General features: G+C 42.2%; 1 protein-coding gene across 1 annotated transcript in view; it reads right to left on the bottom strand.

Annotated features, from left to right (window-relative positions):
• vav3a (vav guanine nucleotide exchange factor 3a) overlaps positions 1-19,065 on the bottom strand; it is a 93,559-nt gene that overhangs the window by 60,600 nt on the left and 13,894 nt on the right. The window contains exon 2 of the mRNA XM_085362717.1: positions 15,824-15,940. Within this exon, the coding sequence (XP_085218843.1) occupies positions 15,824-15,940 (117 nt within the window). The remainder of the gene's footprint in view (positions 1-15,823; positions 15,941-19,065) is intronic.

Genomic DNA, 19,065 nt, shown 5'->3' with positions numbered 1-19,065 from the left:
CATCTTATTATCAAGGGTAGTGTATACAAGATTCAACAAGCTGGATTAAAGCTAATCATCTCATCCAGGATTGTCAAATTAAACTGTGCAATGAAGGAGGCCTGTAAAGTGAAACTTCCCTTTCTGAGAGTGTAAAGACGTTTTACTACACATTTAAGGCGTGCTATAGTTTTTCCACATAATAAAGAAATGCTGCTTTGGGCTTAAATTGTAAAAAATACATGTGTAAAATTACAGCTCATTGCACTGAAAACCCAGTGTAAAAATCATAAATCACTAGACTAGATAGTTCTGTTATTTAATTGTTGATCCATTACTTTTTTATTTAGGTGTGATATGAATGGCCGTTTATTTCCTCCTTCACATTCTCCAAAACCTTCCAAGGGGCCAGATTGGAGCCTTTGGCGGGCCGATGCTGCCTCCTCGGCCAGGCTTGGCAAACCTCAGGTCTCACCCTGAGTCTACACACCTGAATCAAATGATAAGTTCATCACCAGGCCTCTGGAGAACTTCAAGACATGTTGAGGAGGTAATTTAGCCATTTAAATCAGCTGTGATGGATCAAGGACACATCTAAAACTTGCAGGACAGCAGCCTTTGAGGCCTGGATTTGGACACCACTGTCCTACACCAAATGTTTTGAAAATTGTTGTGAAAATATGATTGGTAATTTTTCTGTATGCAAAGAAGGGAAGTTATGTAATCGCATTATTGGTTCAGCCCACATTTGTTATCAAAACTATATGTGGTTCACAGACTAAAATGAGTTCGACAGACCTGTGCAGATGAAAAAGTAGAGCTGCGAAAGCAGCCCGAGTTAATTCTGATGTAAGTTATGGTAATGTGGAAGCTCTTCTTGATGTACATAACATGACACATCAAACCAACTGATGAAATCGTAAACTGACTCTGAAACTGCAGCCAAAAAAAGGCCAGACTGAATAACCAAATACATTCGTATCCTCTATAATGCAACAAACGTGTCGGCACTTCTGGATCTGTGTTGCTAACGCGCTGGCCGCAAATAGCCAGCTTGTCAGATCTATATGGCATAAGTGGGTTAGCATCATTTAGCATACCCCGAGGAGTTACCATCATAATCACGAGTGCTTAAAAAGGCACTGTTTCAATCAGCCTGTGCAGATTCTGCGCATTAGTCATGCAGCTGTGTGCAATCTTGTTATGATGTTTTACTTTTGCTTGAATAATTAAACGCCATAAAGGAAAATACATCACTCATCTGTCAATTACGAAGGCTTAGAGGAACTCAGCTACAGAAAAGCAGCTTTCTGATGAGTACATCAACTCTAATAAACTTGTTTGTAGAGGGTTATTTTTAGGGTCTCATCATATATTTGCAGTTAACATTCAATTTTATACATAGTTTTGAGTGGAAAAAAGCAGAAGAAAAATGAGAAATGAATAAAGAAATGCAAAAAAGAGCAAGAACAAAAGCCAGGCTGAGAATTTAAATGGAAAGTAAATGATAGTAGGGTGTAATCTGTTTATGCCAAATTCTGACTCTACCCTCCAAACGTCAGACCAGGCAACCTTTGAGAACTCACTCAGCAATCACAGCCTCGTGTTCCCGTTCTTAGCTGACAGGAGTTACACTCGCTGTGGTCTTCTGCTGCTCTGGCCCATCCGCCTCAAGTCTGACATGGTGTGCGTTCAGAGATGGTCATCTGCATATCTTGGGTTGAAGTTACTGTTCCCTTCCCATCATTTCCAGTCTGTCCATTCTCCTCTAACCTCTGGCAACAACATGGGATTTTCCCCCAGAGAACTGCTGCTCACTGGATATTTTTCGAGCTGCTTCCGTGTTACAAGTAGAAGCTTAAACAGTCAAACCTAAGAAAGCGAGTGCACATAAAACAGCTGCACCGTTTGAGAAATCGCACACATCAGACTCCATTGATTAACACCTCCCCGAAGACACGATCTGCAATGCATCACGCACGCCATCTTCCATCATGCTTCTTTTTATGATGACATGTCCCTAGAAACTAATGAAAAACTGTCCATTTGGAGGCTGTTGTTGAATTTACTGAATCCTATTAGGATTTTAATTGAAGTAAACACACGTTTCCTAATTAAATGAGGGCGCTTCATTGTGTTTAAACAAAAGGAATACTCCTCTGTTGCATGTCTGCCGCTAAAGTCAAGCCAAAATCATCGTTTCTTAAACTGTCTTATGTCCAACAAAAGCAATTTTAGCTGCTTCTCTTGTTTCGTGGATATTGTTTTGATGGATTTATGGATTAAATCTCATCAAATAACCACACAGTGATTAATATTATATTACTATAATCCCCATCAGAATCTTGACCACGTTCACCCAGAAACCCAAACTGCAGCTTTTCATGTAAGATGAATCACACGGCTGCCTTCATGCATTATTTCATTTACTGCGCAAACTTCTCCCCATGTGAGCTCATCAAAACTGCCTCTTTTTTGGATATTATATAACTCGGAGCAGTTGCTACGATGGGATAGAGTTCAAAGAGCGTGGAGGATGGAGATTAGCTATTTAGAATCGCCCCCACTTTTGAATGACAGCGCATCCACCCACTCCACCTCCACCACTCCGAAGCAACACAAAGAGGAAAAGACCCCAACCCCCCCTTCCTTCTCCACAGTTGCATCTGGAAAAAGCTTTGTTGACACGCACACAGTCCTCTGCAACGATTCTGCACAATCTTTACATTACAGAAAAGCATCTCGGCGAAATCAGAAGCACGTAAACGTCCCTGTGATTCAGTGCCGTTAGCTCTGACGCAGAGATGACAGATGCTGCCTCCGGCACCTCTTGACAGGTTTTTGGTGAAAGTTTTTAAAGATGTGTCAGCGAGGGATTGCCCTTGTTGAAAACAAAATCTCCCTCATTCATCTCCTTTCAGATGAAGCTAGCGGGCGCCCAGGGGTAACTGGCTGCACAGCGGGGAGAAAGTGGATTGAAGAGAGCGAAATAAACATGCAGAATCTAAACATTCTCGGTGAATCGCTGCTCATCTAGAAGAGAACACTGACCACAGGCAACTCACGTTCTGAATAAATTCACCTCCAACGCTCATCTGTAAGCAGCACAGTGGAGTTTGGGTGTTTCGTCTATGAATAGTGTGTATAAATACGGCTAGTATGGAGAAATCTGAGTTTATTGTGTCAGAAAACTTGAAAAAAAGTGGAGTTTCGTGTCAATTAACACATGAAACTCACAGTATGGCACCAGGTCAGCTAAACTGCAAGGATAAGATAAGATAAGATAACCTTTATTAGTCCCACACGTGGGAAATTTGTTTTGTCACAGCAGGAAGTGGACAGTGCAAAAGTTATGAGGCAAAAATTAGAATACAATAAGAATAAATACAGTACACAACTGTACAGAATAGAATAAAATAAAATACTATATACAGTAGAATAAAATAAAATAAATATACAATAAGATAAAAATAGAATACAAATACAAATACTATATACAACTGAGTAAAAATACAACGATGACAGAAAGGATTATTGCACTTAGTATTATTGCATATGTATGGATGTGTGTGCTTGATCAGTTAATCAGTTAATCAGTTAATCAGTTGATCAGTTGGATATCTACCCAGTTAGGAAATATCAACCTTTGTGAATCAATTTTAACTCCTTTGACGCACATTTAACTGACAACAGGTGCACCTGAGAGGCAAAAACTAGACAAGCTCCAAAAAGGAAACAGATTTGCATATGGTGGCCAAGGACTGCTGCTCTCTCTTTCTCCCTCCTGACTGATACCTCCTAGTACTTTTTTGTATTGTTACTAATGTCCTTGATACTGCTGGTAGCTTAAGATGACACCTGCAGCCCATTCATGTGGCACAGACAGTCCAACTTCTTCAGGATGGCACATACGTGGAGATACCCAGATCACCCACTACATGAGGAGAGCTGGATAGAAGCATTAACTTAGAAGTGGAACTGGTATATCTGGTATTTGGAATGGGAGAAGTCCGCCAGGAAACCTACAAAATGACCTTCAGGGCCACTCATATGCTTGTTTTCACCAAACTGTAAGTTTAAGTGCGATCGGTGCTTACAGTCCAGCATTGCATGGCTCAACTGGCATTTTTCGGGGAACACCAGAACTGGGAGATCCACCACCTTGTTGTTTTCACTGATGGCAGCAGATTCACACTGAGGAAATGTGACAGGCGTGAAAGAGTCTGGAGACGTCTGCCTGAAGCATCATTCACAATGACTGGTTTGGAGGGTCTCACTGACCTCAGTGTGGTGGCCGACATCACCCCGACTGCTGAATGAAATCCTGAGACCCACTATCAGACCTTACTGTATGTGGGTACAGTAAGGTCTGATATGGCAGTTTGCACAAATGTAACTGTATCTACGGAGTGATGAGATCAAAAGAGATGGAACAGTAACATTACAAGAAATCTGGATTTTGTCTTCTTTTTTTTTAGCAAACTGCAAAAATAAGACGTCCTGTTCAAAATTTGACTGTTCTTGAGTCTCCAGGGGTTGCTTACAAATCGTATTGCAACAAGACTTCAGGAACTCGAGCCACACGCTTAAGACATCTAACAGCAAAATGTGTTGTTTTAAAAATGTGAGCATCTTTGATTTTGCATGAATTGTATGAACTTTTACGTAACAGAGAAAGATCAAGTTTTTTGTTGCCTTCACAGCCGGATGAAAAGACTCCTCATTATCCAGTTTGTACAAGCAACAATCGTCCCACTACAAATTTTAAGAGCAGATCTCCAGCTACAATTTCCAGGTCCCAACAGGTATTCACGCAAAACAAGAGATAATGGAAGTTGCTTGTAAGGTTGGAAAAGACACTAAACTAATGTCAAAAACTGAAGCAATCCCCGCCGATGAAATGTAGTCCATTACTGCTCGAAATAACAGTTAAACCAAACATTTACGTCATTGTCTTAAGAATGGAAAAAAGAAAATAACAAAAATGCCCTCAAATGCATCTGTAGCATTTAGCCACACTGTGATGTGGGTCAGTAATTCCAGGTAGCGAAACAGTCCATATTGAAGCAGGGGTAAGAAGAAAATCTGTCAGAATGTAGGGCAGAGAGGGGAGGAGGGAGGTTTTCAGTCCTTCGCTTCAGTCTCTGTCGTCTTTCCTGACCGCGGTGGCTTAGCTTCACATGCTCTCTGGCTGGCCCGGTGTCGGCAGTGGCCTAAAAATACCTGCCATGTTTAAACGCCCAGGTAACCTCAATACCGAACAGCAGCCTAACACACAAAGCCTTTACCAGTTTTACAAATTAAACGCGCCCTTGATTTTCCTAGTCTGGTCATGTTTTCTAAGGATTTCTCCCTTTAATGCTCCTTCCCAGCTTCTAAAGTAGCAGAGTCAAGGACTTTAATACCTTTCAGATTACACAGTGCGACTGCTGAAGCAGACAGAGATATTCCCAGCACAGACTCTATATCTAAGTCTATAAACTCTCAAATAAACAGGCCAGCTGATGTTTTATTCAGAAGCAGGCCGGCAGCTATTTTTAAAACAACAAAAAAAATAAAATAAAATAAAAAAAACTGAAAAAGTCACGTAAATGGCAGCTTCGCTCATCGCCTGCCCGCCTCGCTCCATTAGCCTCTGCGGAGCCAGCCGAGCGAGGATTACCAACCAGCTTCCAGTCTAATTTCAGAGATGGTAGAGTCACTCATGGCAAAGTGGGATTCACTCAAGAATCATCGAAGTTCTCCCTCCACCAACTGAAACCAGTGGAGAAAAATCCGGCCAAAATCAGACACCAGAATGATTCTTCAGCAGCAACACCCTGAACTTATTGTTTTCTGTCTGACTCTATCAGTCTCTCACTGACAGGTTCTGTAAGCCATTGAAACTGTAACCATGCACCAAAAAAAGCTCTACCTCATGTACTACTTCCAAATAAATAGTAGCAGCGGGTTAATGTGGCCAATATCAAAAAAGCAAATTCTATGTAAATCCTTCTATGTGAGAACATTTTAATTTCCTGTTTGAAAGCTTCGAACCAAATATAGTCATGTGAAATATAGTCACAGGACTCTCTACAGTACTGTAAAAAACAACATCCCATGATTCAATAGCTGGTAGAACCACCTTTAGTAGCAAGACGTTTTCTACATAAGAACGCTGCAAGCACAACCGCCGTTGGCCTCTTACTGTTTCCTGATGTCAATCGACATGACAAGAAGGCCACAACTCTCATTTGAGATGCAAACGCAAAGAATTAGAATGACGGTGTTGCTTTTATAAGTAAAAAAAAACCTTCACTGAAGGATCGGTTTAGTAGTGAGCTCCTTTTAAATCTTTTTACAGTAGCACTACCTGAAGGGTTAATGTGTTTCATGCTCAACGGGAGGCTCCCTTTTGAACTGGTATGGGGCAGGGACATACAACACAATGTCTTTACACAAAGATACACACACACACCACTGACCAAAAGTGGCAAGAATATAAATATAAATTCCCCTTCCACCCAGTTTTCCAGTCAGAGCACACTCTTTTTCCTCTCTGTGTCATAAACTCTCCCACATTCACACACACACTTCCACTTCCAGGGCCGGAGCCCGGTCACAGGAAGAGTGCGGGCTTGATAGAGCCTGTGGCAGAACAAGACTGAGGAGGTGGAGAGTGGTGGTGGGGGTGGTGGGGAGGAGTCCAATTGTCTAGGCCTGGCTCACCAGAGCACACTTACACAAAATATACTGTAGGCCTCGACAGGCTGGTTGGCACCATGGGGCCACCATGGGTGGTTTGGATTTTAAAGGCATGAGTCAAAATGCAGCACATGCAGACAGATAGCAGTGCACATGCACCCTTACACCTGAAGGCAAATTTGAATATAGAAACAACCCCAGAGGGGTTCTGTGGTGACCGTTTCCTCTTCCTGTTTCCTGCTGCTTACTGAGACTTGAGATGAATCAGTCTTCGGAGGAGTCACTGTAGCATGCACGCAAATATAGAGGCACTCTCACACACTCATATGCAAACACTACAACCTACACTATCAGGCAAGTTTTTCCCTAATTCAACGTTAGAAGGCCAGTGAGGCTTTTCAAATGTCACAGAATTATTGTTTGAGGGCAAGTTTTAGCTTTTCTTTGAGGACGCTGGTAGCCGTGGTGATGAGTCTTAGCTTCTGCCTCACTCTGGCCATGTGAGTGCCGGCCTTCCCCGGTTTCATCTAATTGTCCACAAAAGCTATTACAGTGAGCCTCGTGCTTCCATTCTTCTCTTAATCAGCTTAATTGCAGACATTCAGTTGCCTCCCTGATATATTTAAAAGAAAGTCAAATATGATCATAGTGGATGGAGTATAACCAAAAGCAAAGAAAGGGTTGTTGGAGAAATCTGTGTATGTTTTGTCACCTGTGAGTTGACTAAATGAAAAATGTAATCCAAGGAAAAATTTGCAATGCAGAAATTGGACAGAGCAAGAAATTAAGCATATGTTGTCTTCAGCTCACACATCCATAACCAAAAGATCCCGAGTTCCCATGACAGCCTACTCTTCAGCTCCGTTTGTGTGTGCACAGAGTAAGGTGATGGTTGCCACAAGCTAGGCTTCAACTCAGCACACACGGAGAGCTCCAACAGATGTCCACAATCATCAAGTTTTTTTCTTTCACACTCTGAAACAATCAAAGAGACAATCCATTCCTGCAGCCGGCAAGCAGAGCTGCGGGGGGGGGGGGGGGGGGGGGGGGGGGGGTTGGAAGGTCTTCAGAAAGACACGACTGGGCTCGGGCAGTTGGTGTGTGTGTGTGTGTGTGCGTGATGGGTTTTCTGTTTTTTGCACGAGTGCACGCGCTCATGCTTGAAGAAGCCAGTTGTTATGAGAAGTGTGTTTCCAGTGAAATCAGCTGCCGTGCAGTCAGTCACCAGGAGTCCATGAATTATCCACAGAGCTTTCAGCAGGTTCTGTCAAATTGTTTTGGGATTGACTTTAAGCCCAAGTGCACAGCAAGTGAACCAAGGAAGCTTTTTCACACACGCTGGAACTCAAGGTCTACAAAAAGCACTGAATGGCCAACATTTCTCTGGTAACAAGACTGTGGAGAATTCTCTGGAACACCTACTGAACTCAAAGGGATGTAGGATATGATAGCATCCTTCGTGGTTAAAATGTTAGAGTCCTTGAGCCATTCACCTGTGTGAAGTTTCAGATATTTGTGGATGACACCCTTGCATCTCTGAGCTAATTACAGCGAGCGACGTACACAGATCTATGGATTGAGGATGAAGAACAGATTCTCTTCATGCACAAAGTCACTGCAGCACACCAAGAGCGGAAGGAGTATAAATTTTGCAGCTCCATTAAAAGTAGATGTGCCAGTCAGCCAGCATGCACAATGCAACTGGAATGCAGTGATTTTTAAAGTTAAGGCTTGCACATGCATTCTGTACGTTGAAATGTCCACCAGAGAAAGCTGTGGTCTCGAGCCGCCTGCCAATAAAATCTGATTAATTGCTTTTGCAGAGGTTTGGACTGGCTTCTCTCTCTGAAGGCCTCATTTAGCATTAAAAAAACCACACAAAACAGCCATAAACCGAGCTCCTTTCTGTGTTACTGACATCTTTGTAACCTTTTGTTGTGTTGTCACAAAGCAGAAAAGTCATTACGCCATGATGGGAGAGAAGGCTACACTTTCAAAGCCAGACTAATTAGTCTGTTGTAGGTGGGTTCACTGCTCCGCGAGGCTGAGAGTTTAATTGCAGGTTTAATCGACTGACACCTACGACACCACCAACCTCCAACGCCATGCTGGAAAGATGTTAGCAACAACCCGTGAGGTATCTCTACCATATCTGGGGCGGAGAACAAAATAATGACCAGCAATTACTCTGATCATAACCTAATTGTAGCCTTTAAAATGTGCCTCCGAAGCAGTTGCGACTCACTGTTCCTGCAGCTCAGCCCTGTGGTGCAGAGATACAACCCGAGGATCCATTAGACATATGATATCTGACCACAGTGATCAGCAGTACAGCTGAAGGACAAAGGAAATAGACAGAGAGGGAGAAATGATGGGGGGGTGGCTGGTCAGGAGATGCATCAGGCTTTAGTGGATTTCCACAGTTAAATTTATCACAGTCAACTGAGGAGGAAGACAGCAATCAATAACCCCTATCTCCCTGCTGTCCTCCAAGAAGGACAGTTGCTTTCAAGGGTCCAGACCTCTTTTAGACACCCCATCCAAAACATAAAGAACAAAAAAAAGAAATAACCCAAAACAACCTGCATCATATTATATTTAAAAAAGAAAGAAAAGCTAGAAAGCCACTGTTAGAGCAACGGACCTCAACCTTTTCTGCGCCACGGACCGGTTTATGCCTGACAATATTTTCACCGACCGGCCTTTAAGGTGTCGTGGATAAATACAACAAAATAAAACCCGTACCAAAAAAAAAAGATTTATTCATAACACACGGGAGAAGGGAAACCGGGTTAGCGATAAAAAATGACAATAAAAACCCTGAAAACCATAAATTTCACACCCGAGCCTCAACTCTCACGGCCTGGTACCAAACGGGTCCGTGACCCGGGGGTTGGGGATTGCTGTGTTAGAGGTTGATTCCTGACTGGATACCTGCTCCGTTGTAACCTCTTGCTGATATTATATGAAGACGAAATCAAACTGTAACCGTAGGACTGTGGAAACCTGGAAACCCTTGCCTGATTAATGAAACTAGAACGCGTAATGAAAACGCAGGGATCTGGAAGCAGATGAATGAGTCGGGCGCAGCTGCGAAAACAACAGCATGCAAGAGTAGTCACTCATTACCAGATGATTTACATGACACACAGCTAACAATATGCAGGTGTAGCATCTTCTGGCACATGCAAAGCTGTAGAAAATGGGATACAGTACATAATGGAGGGTTACTATACAGGGGTGGAGGCCTGAGCATCCACCAGTCATCCAGATGACCACAGAACCAAAAAAGCTTGGTCAGCGCAATACTCTTTAAAGACTGGAAACAAAAATCAACTAGCCAGCACTTCTTAAGCTACCGGTTGTTGCACGATCTTGTTTCCTTGAAGTGTAAAAACTGAAGCTGAGAAAAAAAAAAGCGAGTCATTGTTTCCAGGATAAACTGCCCACCATGTGACTGTGTGAGCATGGAAAGATCCCGTCAGCACTTTGATTCTATTTAAAAAACACAAGTTGGAATTAGCAATAAAATAGAAATGAGACAATTAGTCACTGACAGAGATGATGATGGCAGTATGTGTTTTCATTCATTAAAACTTTCCTAACATGTAAAACTTTCACACTAAGCACAAGATGGCACATTTTTCCTATGATATGTAAGGAAAAGGTCTTTTTAAAAGCTCATGCATTTTGTGCACATCTTAGCACACAAAAGAGCTTGGAGACAAAACAATATTGTTTCAGTGTGTGTGCAACACAATCAGGCTAGTGATGTCATCTGGGGCACATAAGCTTCAGGATGTAGACAGTACACTGATTACACCCATGTAATAGCTACGCATTGTATTATTATACATTCAGTGGACACACAGTATGGTAAAATGACTGTAACCCTTACAGTGAAACACACGTTGTGGATTCTTCGCCCACGCTGCCAAACACTTCCACAGATATAACAGTGAGGGGATATATCGCAGCTCTATTGCCCTAAATATCGCACACAGATCAACTCTGGAGCCCTCTCGCTCTTCCTCTCTGTCAGCCAGGTGTGTGTCAGTGTGTGCACGGCCTGCACATCCAAGTTTCTGTTCTCCCTGCAGAACCCACAAGCCCTCATGTGTCTACAAGACAGATGTTCAAACCAGATGTTCTTGCACCGAACAGAAAGGTCTGCAGACAGACCTGCTGCTTTTGTCTCTGTGACTGGCTGATATCACGGCGCTGTGCCGAGGCGCGTTCAAATTTCAAAAGCAGTCAGACAGATGTGTATGTGGGTACAGTAAGGTCTGATATGGCAGTTTGCACAAATGTAACTGTATCTACGGAGTGATGAGATCAAAAGAGATGGAACAGTAACATTACAAGAAATCTGGATTTTGTCTTGGAATTTTTGGATTTTTGTGTTGGAAAAGACACTAAACTAATGTCAAAAACTGAAGCAATCCCCGCCGATGAAATGTAGTCCATTACTGCTCGAAATAACAGTTAAACCAAACATTTACGTCATTGTCTTAAGAATGGAAAAAAGAAAATAACAAAAATGCCCTCAAATGCATCTGTAGCATTTAGCCACACTGTGATGTGGGTCAGTAATTCCAGGTAGCGAAACAGTCCATATTGAAGCAGGGGTAAGAAGAAAATCTGTCAGAATGTAGGGCAGAGAGGGGAGGAGGGAGGTTTTCAGTCCTTCGCTTCAGTCTCTGTCGTCTTTCCTGACCGCGGTGGCTTAGCTTCACATGCTCTCTGGCTGGCCCGGTGTCGGCAGTGGCCTAAAAATACCTGCCATGTTTAAACGCCCAGGTAACCTCAATACCGAACAGCAGCCTAACACACAAAGCCTTTACCAGTTTTACAAATTAAACGCGCCCTTGATTTTCCTAGTCTGGTCATGTTTTCTAAGGATTTCTCCCTTTAATGCTCCTTCCCAGCTTCTAAAGTAGCAGAGTCAAGGACTTTAATACCTTTCAGATTACACAGTGCGACTGCTGAAGCAGACAGAGATATTCCCAGCACAGACTCTATATCTAAGTCTATAAACTCTCAAATAAACAGGCCAGCTGATGTTTTATTCAGAAGCAGGCCGGCAGCTATTTTTAAAACAACAAAAAAAATAAAATAAAATAAAAAAAACTGAAAAAGTCACGTAAATGGCAGCTTCGCTCATCGCCTGCCCGCCTCGCTCCATTAGCCTCTGCGGAGCCAGCCGAGCGAGGATTACCAACCAGCTTCCAGTCTAATTTCAGAGATGGTAGAGTCACTCATGGCAAAGTGGGATTCACTCAAGAATCATCGAAGTTCTCCCTCCACCAACTGAAACCAGTGGAGAAAAATCCGGCCAAAATCAGACACCAGAATGATTCTTCAGCAGCAACACCCTGAACTTATTGTTTTCTGTCTGACTCTATCAGTCTCTCACTGACAGGTTCTGTAAGCCATTGAAACTGTAACCATGCACCAAAAAAAGCTCTACCTCATGTACTACTTCCAAATAAATAGTAGCAGCGGGTTAATGTGGCCAATATCAAAAAAGCAAATTCTATGTAAATCCTTCTATGTGAGAACATTTTAATTTCCTGTTTGAAAGCTTCGAACCAAATATAGTCATGTGAAATATAGTCACAGGACTCTCTACAGTACTGTAAAAAACAACATCCCATGATTCAATAGCTGGTAGAACCACCTTTAGTAGCAAGACGTTTTCTACATGAATTTGTACATCATCCTAGAGGGAACACAACCCACTCGTTACAGCATCGCCTCGGCTCATTGAGGTTTGAGGCCATTCATTTACCATATGTGGTGCTTGTACAGTGGGGCAAAAAAGTATTTAGTCAGCCACCGATTGTGCAAGTTCCCCCACTTAAAATGATGACAGAGGTCAGTAATTTGCACCAGAGGTACACTTCAACTGTGAGAGACAGAATGTGAAAAAAAAATCCATGAATCCACATGGTAGGATTTGTAAAGAATTTATTCGTAAATCAGGGTAGAAAATAAGTATTTGGTCACCTCAAACAAGGAAAATCTCTGGCTCTCACAGACCTGTAACGTCTTCTGTAAGAAGCTTTTCTGTCCCCCACTCGTTACCTGTATGAATGGCACCTGTTTGAACTCATCATCTGTATAAAAGACACCTGTCCACAGCCTCAAACAGTCAGACTCCAAACTCCGCCATGGCCAAGACCAAAGAGCTTTCGAAGGACACCAGGAAAAGTATTGTAGACCTGCACCAGACTGGGAAGAGTGAATCTACAATAGGCAAGCAGCTTGGTGTGAAAAAATCAACTGTGGGAGCAATCATCAGAAAATGGAAGACATACAAGACCACTGATAATCTCCCTCGATCTGGGGCTCCACGCAAGATCTCATCCCGTGGGGTCAAAATGATCATGAGAACGGTGAGCAAAGATCCCAGAACCACACGGGGGGACCTGGTGAATGACCTGCAGAGAGCTGGGACCAAAGTAACAAAGGTCACCATCAGTAACACACTACAACGGCAGGGAATCAAATCCCGCAGTGCCAGACGTGTTCCGCTGCTGAAGCCAGTGCATGTCCAGGCCCGTCTGAAGTTTGCCAGAGAGCACATGGATGATACAGCAGAGGATTGGGAGAATGTCATGTGGTCAGATGAAACCAAAGTAGAACTTTTTGGTATAAACTCAACTCGTCGTGTTTGGAGGAAGAAGAATACTGAGTTGCATCCCAAGAACACCATACCTACTGTGAAGCATGGGGGTGGAAACATCATGCTATGGGGCTGTTTTTCTGCCAAGGGGACAGGACGACTGATCCGTGTTAAGGACAGAATGAATGGGGCCATGTATCGTGAGATTTTGAGCCAAAACCTCCTTCCATCAGTGAGAACTTTGAAGATGAAACGAAGCTGGGTCTTCCAACATGACAATGATCCAAAACACACCGCCCGGGCAACAAAGGAGTGGCTCCGTAAGAAGCATTTGAAAGTCCTGGAGTGGCCTAGCCAGTCTCCAGACCTCAACCCCATAGAAAATCTGTGGCGGGAGTTGAAAGTCCGTGTTGCTCGGCGACAGCCCCAAAACATCACTGCTCTCGAGAAGATCTGCATGGAGGAATGGGCCAAAATACCAGCTACTGTGTGTGCAAACCTGGTAAAGACCTATAGTAAACGTTTGACCTCTGTTATTGCCAACAAAGGTTATGTTACAAAGTATTGAGTTGTATTTTTGTTATTGACCAAATACTTATTTTCTACCCTGATTTACGAATAAATTCTTTACAAATCCTACCATGTGGATTCATGGATTTTTTTTTCACATTCTGTCTCTCACAGTTGAAGTGTACCTCTGGTGCAAATTACTGACCTCTGTCATCATTTTAGGTGGGGGAACTTGCACAATCGGTGGCTGACTAAATACTTTTTTGCCCCACTGTACATCATCATGGCCAGATATCGCCACTTCAGTCTCATCCGTACAAAGGATGTTGTTACAGAAGTCATGAGGCTTGTTCAGATTTTGATTTGCAAACATAAGCTGCGCTGCCATGTTCTTTATAGAGTGAAGAGGCTTTTTCTTGGTCATCTTTCAAAGCAAGCCATCCCTGTTCGGTCTTTTTCTAACTGTACTGTCACGAACATGAGGCTCTGACTCTACTGGGACGTCCATTCCTGTAAAGATTGTGACACTGTGTTAACACACACAATGAGGGGTGATGATTTGGTATGAATGCTTCAGACCAACAAACTGCCAAGACCGCTTTATAGAGGTGCTCACACTCACTGATGATCAGTTAATCGAGTCCATTAGAAGCCCCCGACTGCTACTTAACCTCTTAATTCCTATGGAGTCAGTAAGGGTACACAGGACCTTATACAATCCTGTGAAACTGTTCTCTTTCACATTGCTGTAGCTAGCTAACCCAGGATAAAGACTAGAAACAAAACAGCTAGCATGGACCTGCCACCAAATCGTATCTGGTTAACACAGAACTGAAGCCCTGTACAAATCTGTGTTTATCCTATTGGAAGGACAGGAGTTAACAATTGAATAGTAAAATATGAGAATGTACAATTACAAGCATAAATCAACCTTAACATTTGTTTGTTTCTGAGAAGCAAGGATACAGATTTGTATTTGTATTTCGCTCTACCAGGAAATAAAGAAAGGAACATGCCTCAGTCCAAATATCTTTTAATTATAACTGACTTAATGAATGGTTGGCTTAATTTTCTCAGCTACTTAATTCAGTTTAGTACACCAGTTTAAAAACAAAAGCTAGAGAGAAGATGGAGAAGATCTTCATTATGTTCCAATAATTCAAAGCGAGCTGTGAAAGTGTAGCTGAAACACAGAGTTGAACTCTAACACAAGGTGAGCACTGAGTGTTGTTGCTGTGCTCTTCTGAAGTACCCCATTTTAACTTTTTCCTCTCAAGTGTTGCCACCTGACCGGTGAGCTCGCAGTGCTCCAGTAGTTAGTGTTTCAGAGTAACTTTTCATTCCTATCGATGCTTTTCAGTCTTTCGCTCTCACATACACACATTTTAAGCTCTGGATTTATGACCCTGTCATCTTGTAAACACATCGTGTGCACCAAAATGCAGCAGCACCCTCTTTCTGCTCAAGCCTGGTATTTCTAAATTAACCTCCTGGGGACTTCCCGAGGGCTGCCGGAGAGCCGCAGACGCTTCCACAGCCCTGCGAGTGAAGACTGAGAGCCCTATCAAAGTAACGAACCGGAGGCCAGACGTTTAACCCCCCCGTTTAACGTCTGCACGCTGACTTTTTTACTTTAATGAGAGGAAGCGATTAAAGTGCTGGGTCATGTTGCTGACTTCAGCTTTACTCGTGATTTGGGAGTGTGAAGCAAGCCAAACTGTGGCCTCAGACTGCATTTATTAGCACCTGTGATGGGAAAACCGGTGTCTTCTAATTACACTTCAGATGCTCTCACAAAGACCAAGTCTGCCTTTTAAGAAAGAAATCACTGAAAGACTAATAAAAATGTAGCTCCAAGTTGCGTGACTTAAAGACAAAGGCAAAAGTGGGTGTAACAGCACATTTGACTAATTCAGAACAGTCTTTGGGGACAGCTGGCGCACACAGCGAGGGTGGATGCAGGCTGCCGATGCCAAAGCCTCCGTCACGTTCTTTATCGGGCCTGTAGCAGTCGTGCCTTACCTTTCCAAAGTCCCTGACGTCAAAGAGGTCAAAGGCCTCAAAGAGCTCGCTTTTCTTCATGCCAAAGACGTCGCTGCACGCTGCCAGGAAAGTCCTGATGTTCTTCAGGCACAGGAACTGTGTCGGGGAGACAGAAAAGGTTCATGTGTCAGTGGCAGGACGGTAAATTTACAGGCAGTATTGTGATGTTTCACTTTTCTTTCCAAATGGCTGCGTGTCTGTGCGCGTGTCTTTATGACATCACCGTACAGTTTCTGCTTTTTGGATAGTGCTTGACAGCTTTCACTCTCGCTGTCAAATCAGGCCACGCAGTTTAAGACAATGGAGGGCCGCAGCTCTGAGAGAGGGGGGAAGCTGTGCTTAAAGGCGTCGTGTTTCACTAATATGATGTATCTGCTGTTGAAATAAGTACTACATAATAAAGGAAAAGATAATTCAACAGAGCAGGGAGAGAAAGGCCGAGATCTTGGTTACTCCTCCCCATACAGTACATCGTCTCTGCTATCGTCATGTAAACGAAACAGAAATTTTAAGAAACGTCCTTATTATTGACTTATCAGTTGAATAGTTGGCTAACTGCACATGCCACGTGTATACACTAATTATGTCATTGCATTATCTGGATCTCACAGTCTAAACTGAGTCAAAACCTCCATAAAGTTATGATTGTGATGTTTATCTTCAGCAAATTGCTGCACAAGAGCAAATTAAAAGCTAAAATCCCAAGAGAAATTGGTTATTTCAAATACAATTTAAAAAGCAATGCTTCAAACACAGCTCATTAACAATCACCAAACATATAAGCTGGCTGGTTATAGTTGCTGCATTTCCAAATTCAAAAGTACATTACTAACATTAATGCATAGCTACATAACTCTTGTACATTTGATAATATTGGGCGCACAGGCAAGTACATCTGTATATATACTGTTGTGGTGTGTTTATGTTCAGCCTCCATTTCAGCTTTGGACAATGTGCTGCGTTAAATCACTTTCAAAGTGGCTAAATGTTGAAAGATAGTTTGAGAAAGAGCTGAAAGACGTTACACTAGCGTTATTTATTTTTAAACTGAAGGTTTATTGTGTCCCTGATATAAAGTTGGAAGTAAATAAGTACAAAAACTGAAGAAAACAGAAGCATTTATTGGTATTGGCACTAGCTATTGGAGCCAGATAATATTTAAATATTATCAGCTAATATTCGCTATTTGCCAATCTATCAGTATCAGCATTTATATTGTCCAATAGATTTATCTATATAAATTTATCTCTCTATATATATATTAGTCAGCATTGACGCAGACTGATCCGCGTTAATGCATTAAAATGGGCTAATCCGCGTTACAAGCAGATCAATCCGTGTAAGGGGTTACTCGGCGATAACAAGTTAATGTGGCGTTAACGGCGTCATCATGGCTAACGTGATTAACAATTAACCCATCTGGATCTCAGATTGATTCAAAATCCCTGAAATGCCTCTGTCAACATATTTTGGGTAGTTTATATACGTATATATATATATATATATATATACGTATATTTTGTCCACTAGAGGGCAATTTCCCAGTTGGCAACACGTGTTTGGAACGCCACAAATACAACAACCAGCTGATTCAAACAGAGTCAGATAGAGTGTGAACAAGTAAATAATCGTACATAGTAAATGTTAAGGAAATCTGTTTATGTATCATGTGTATGGAAAAGAATTATTGGCTCATATATCGATATATCACATTGTAAAATCAACAAATATCGGTATTGTTCTTAAAAATCCTATATCTGTTGGGCTCTACTAGGTATGGACAAAGTGTTGTTTTAAACCTCACCACCGGTACGCATAACAGACATCTGTAACATCTGACGCCATTGTTTCATTGTTGTGTTGCCAACAGGGAGACTGTGGAGTGCCCTCTTGAGGACAAATTATGCAAAATCAACACTAGTTAGATGGATGAAGGGTGTTTCTTCCGTCTCTTTTTTACCCTTTTGTTTATTGAATATTTCAGTCTGATAATGACAGATTAGCAAATAGCTGATTTGGTCTGACCACAGACTGAATGTGAATACTCTAAAGCTACTTTCAGCTGCTCTTTTATTCACAAGGTGTAACCATAGCGTGTTTGATTTGGCTCTTAATGATGCAGCCTAATGGAGATTTGTCTCTTCCGAGGACCAAACTGAGGATCTGAGGATTTCACCTCAAAATCTGCCACTATAGTAATTTTTCTGCTGAGCACAGACGTCTATTTTCCATACTAGGCAACAAGGTTATTAGCAGGCAAGCAGCACAATGCAAATACACTAATGAAGATGAAAAGAAACTCTTTCTGAGCCTTAGAGCTTAATTACAGCTGAGGGTGCACGTTGACACGTGAAAATTGAATCAAATGATCAATAAGTAACTCTACTAATAAACAAGGTCATTTACTGAGCGTGCAAGTGTTTTGCTTCATCTGCAGCTTGAAACTTTTGCTAATGATCTTAATGGAGTTCAGCCCAGAAACTGTTTATCCATATTATGTGGAACCACTGAAAAACACGGGTGGGGGGGGGAAAGGTCTAAAGTATTAAGTAAAAGATGTTTAACACTGTTTTCGTAGAACTGCTGGCACTAAGTGAGTGAAGGGGGGTGATGTCAACACACAGGGCTTAACCAGCATGCAGCATCCGCGACTTAGCCTTCCCGTAGTTAATACAGGATGGAAGACAAAAAAAGGATGCTGATGTAAGAGATGTTTCCGAAAGTTCTGATTTTGTACTGGTTTTGGCCACACCACTATGCACCAAATTGCTGGGAACACTTTTTTGGTTGTTTGTTTGTTTTACATCCGAGCATTATTAGACGTGTTACATGACAAAATGACACTTACGTGATGGAACTATCAGTAAATCAATACTTACACGTCAGGTACTAAGACAACACAATATCACAGCCAACACAGAGTCACAACAGGAACGGCTGTGTGGTTTCAGCTTGTGCATTTGAGCAGTGACGACTTATGGTCAAACCAGGACAAAGGGATCAGAGTCTACAATGAATGTAGACAACTGAAAGCACTGCACTGCTGTGTATATATCAGCAGCTGTGAAGTAAGATAGACTAACTTCATTGCCCATCAGCACCGTCAGCTTTGTAAAATGTCTGAAAAATCTCAGGAGCATCTGAATTAGGGGCAGAAACACTCGGTTACTTTAGGTGACAGCCATGTTTAATTGCGTGGAAGCATTTTAGGAGAAATACAG

Source organism: Diplotaxodon limnothrissa, linkage group LG9, assembly GCF_057381915.1.
Source record: "Diplotaxodon limnothrissa isolate DT_005_m linkage group LG9, D_limnothrissa_male_GT1.1, whole genome shotgun sequence".
In the NCBI taxonomy this organism is placed as follows: Eukaryota; Metazoa; Chordata; class Actinopteri; order Cichliformes; family Cichlidae; genus Diplotaxodon; species Diplotaxodon limnothrissa.
This window is presented reverse-complemented; position numbering and strand designations above follow the sequence as displayed.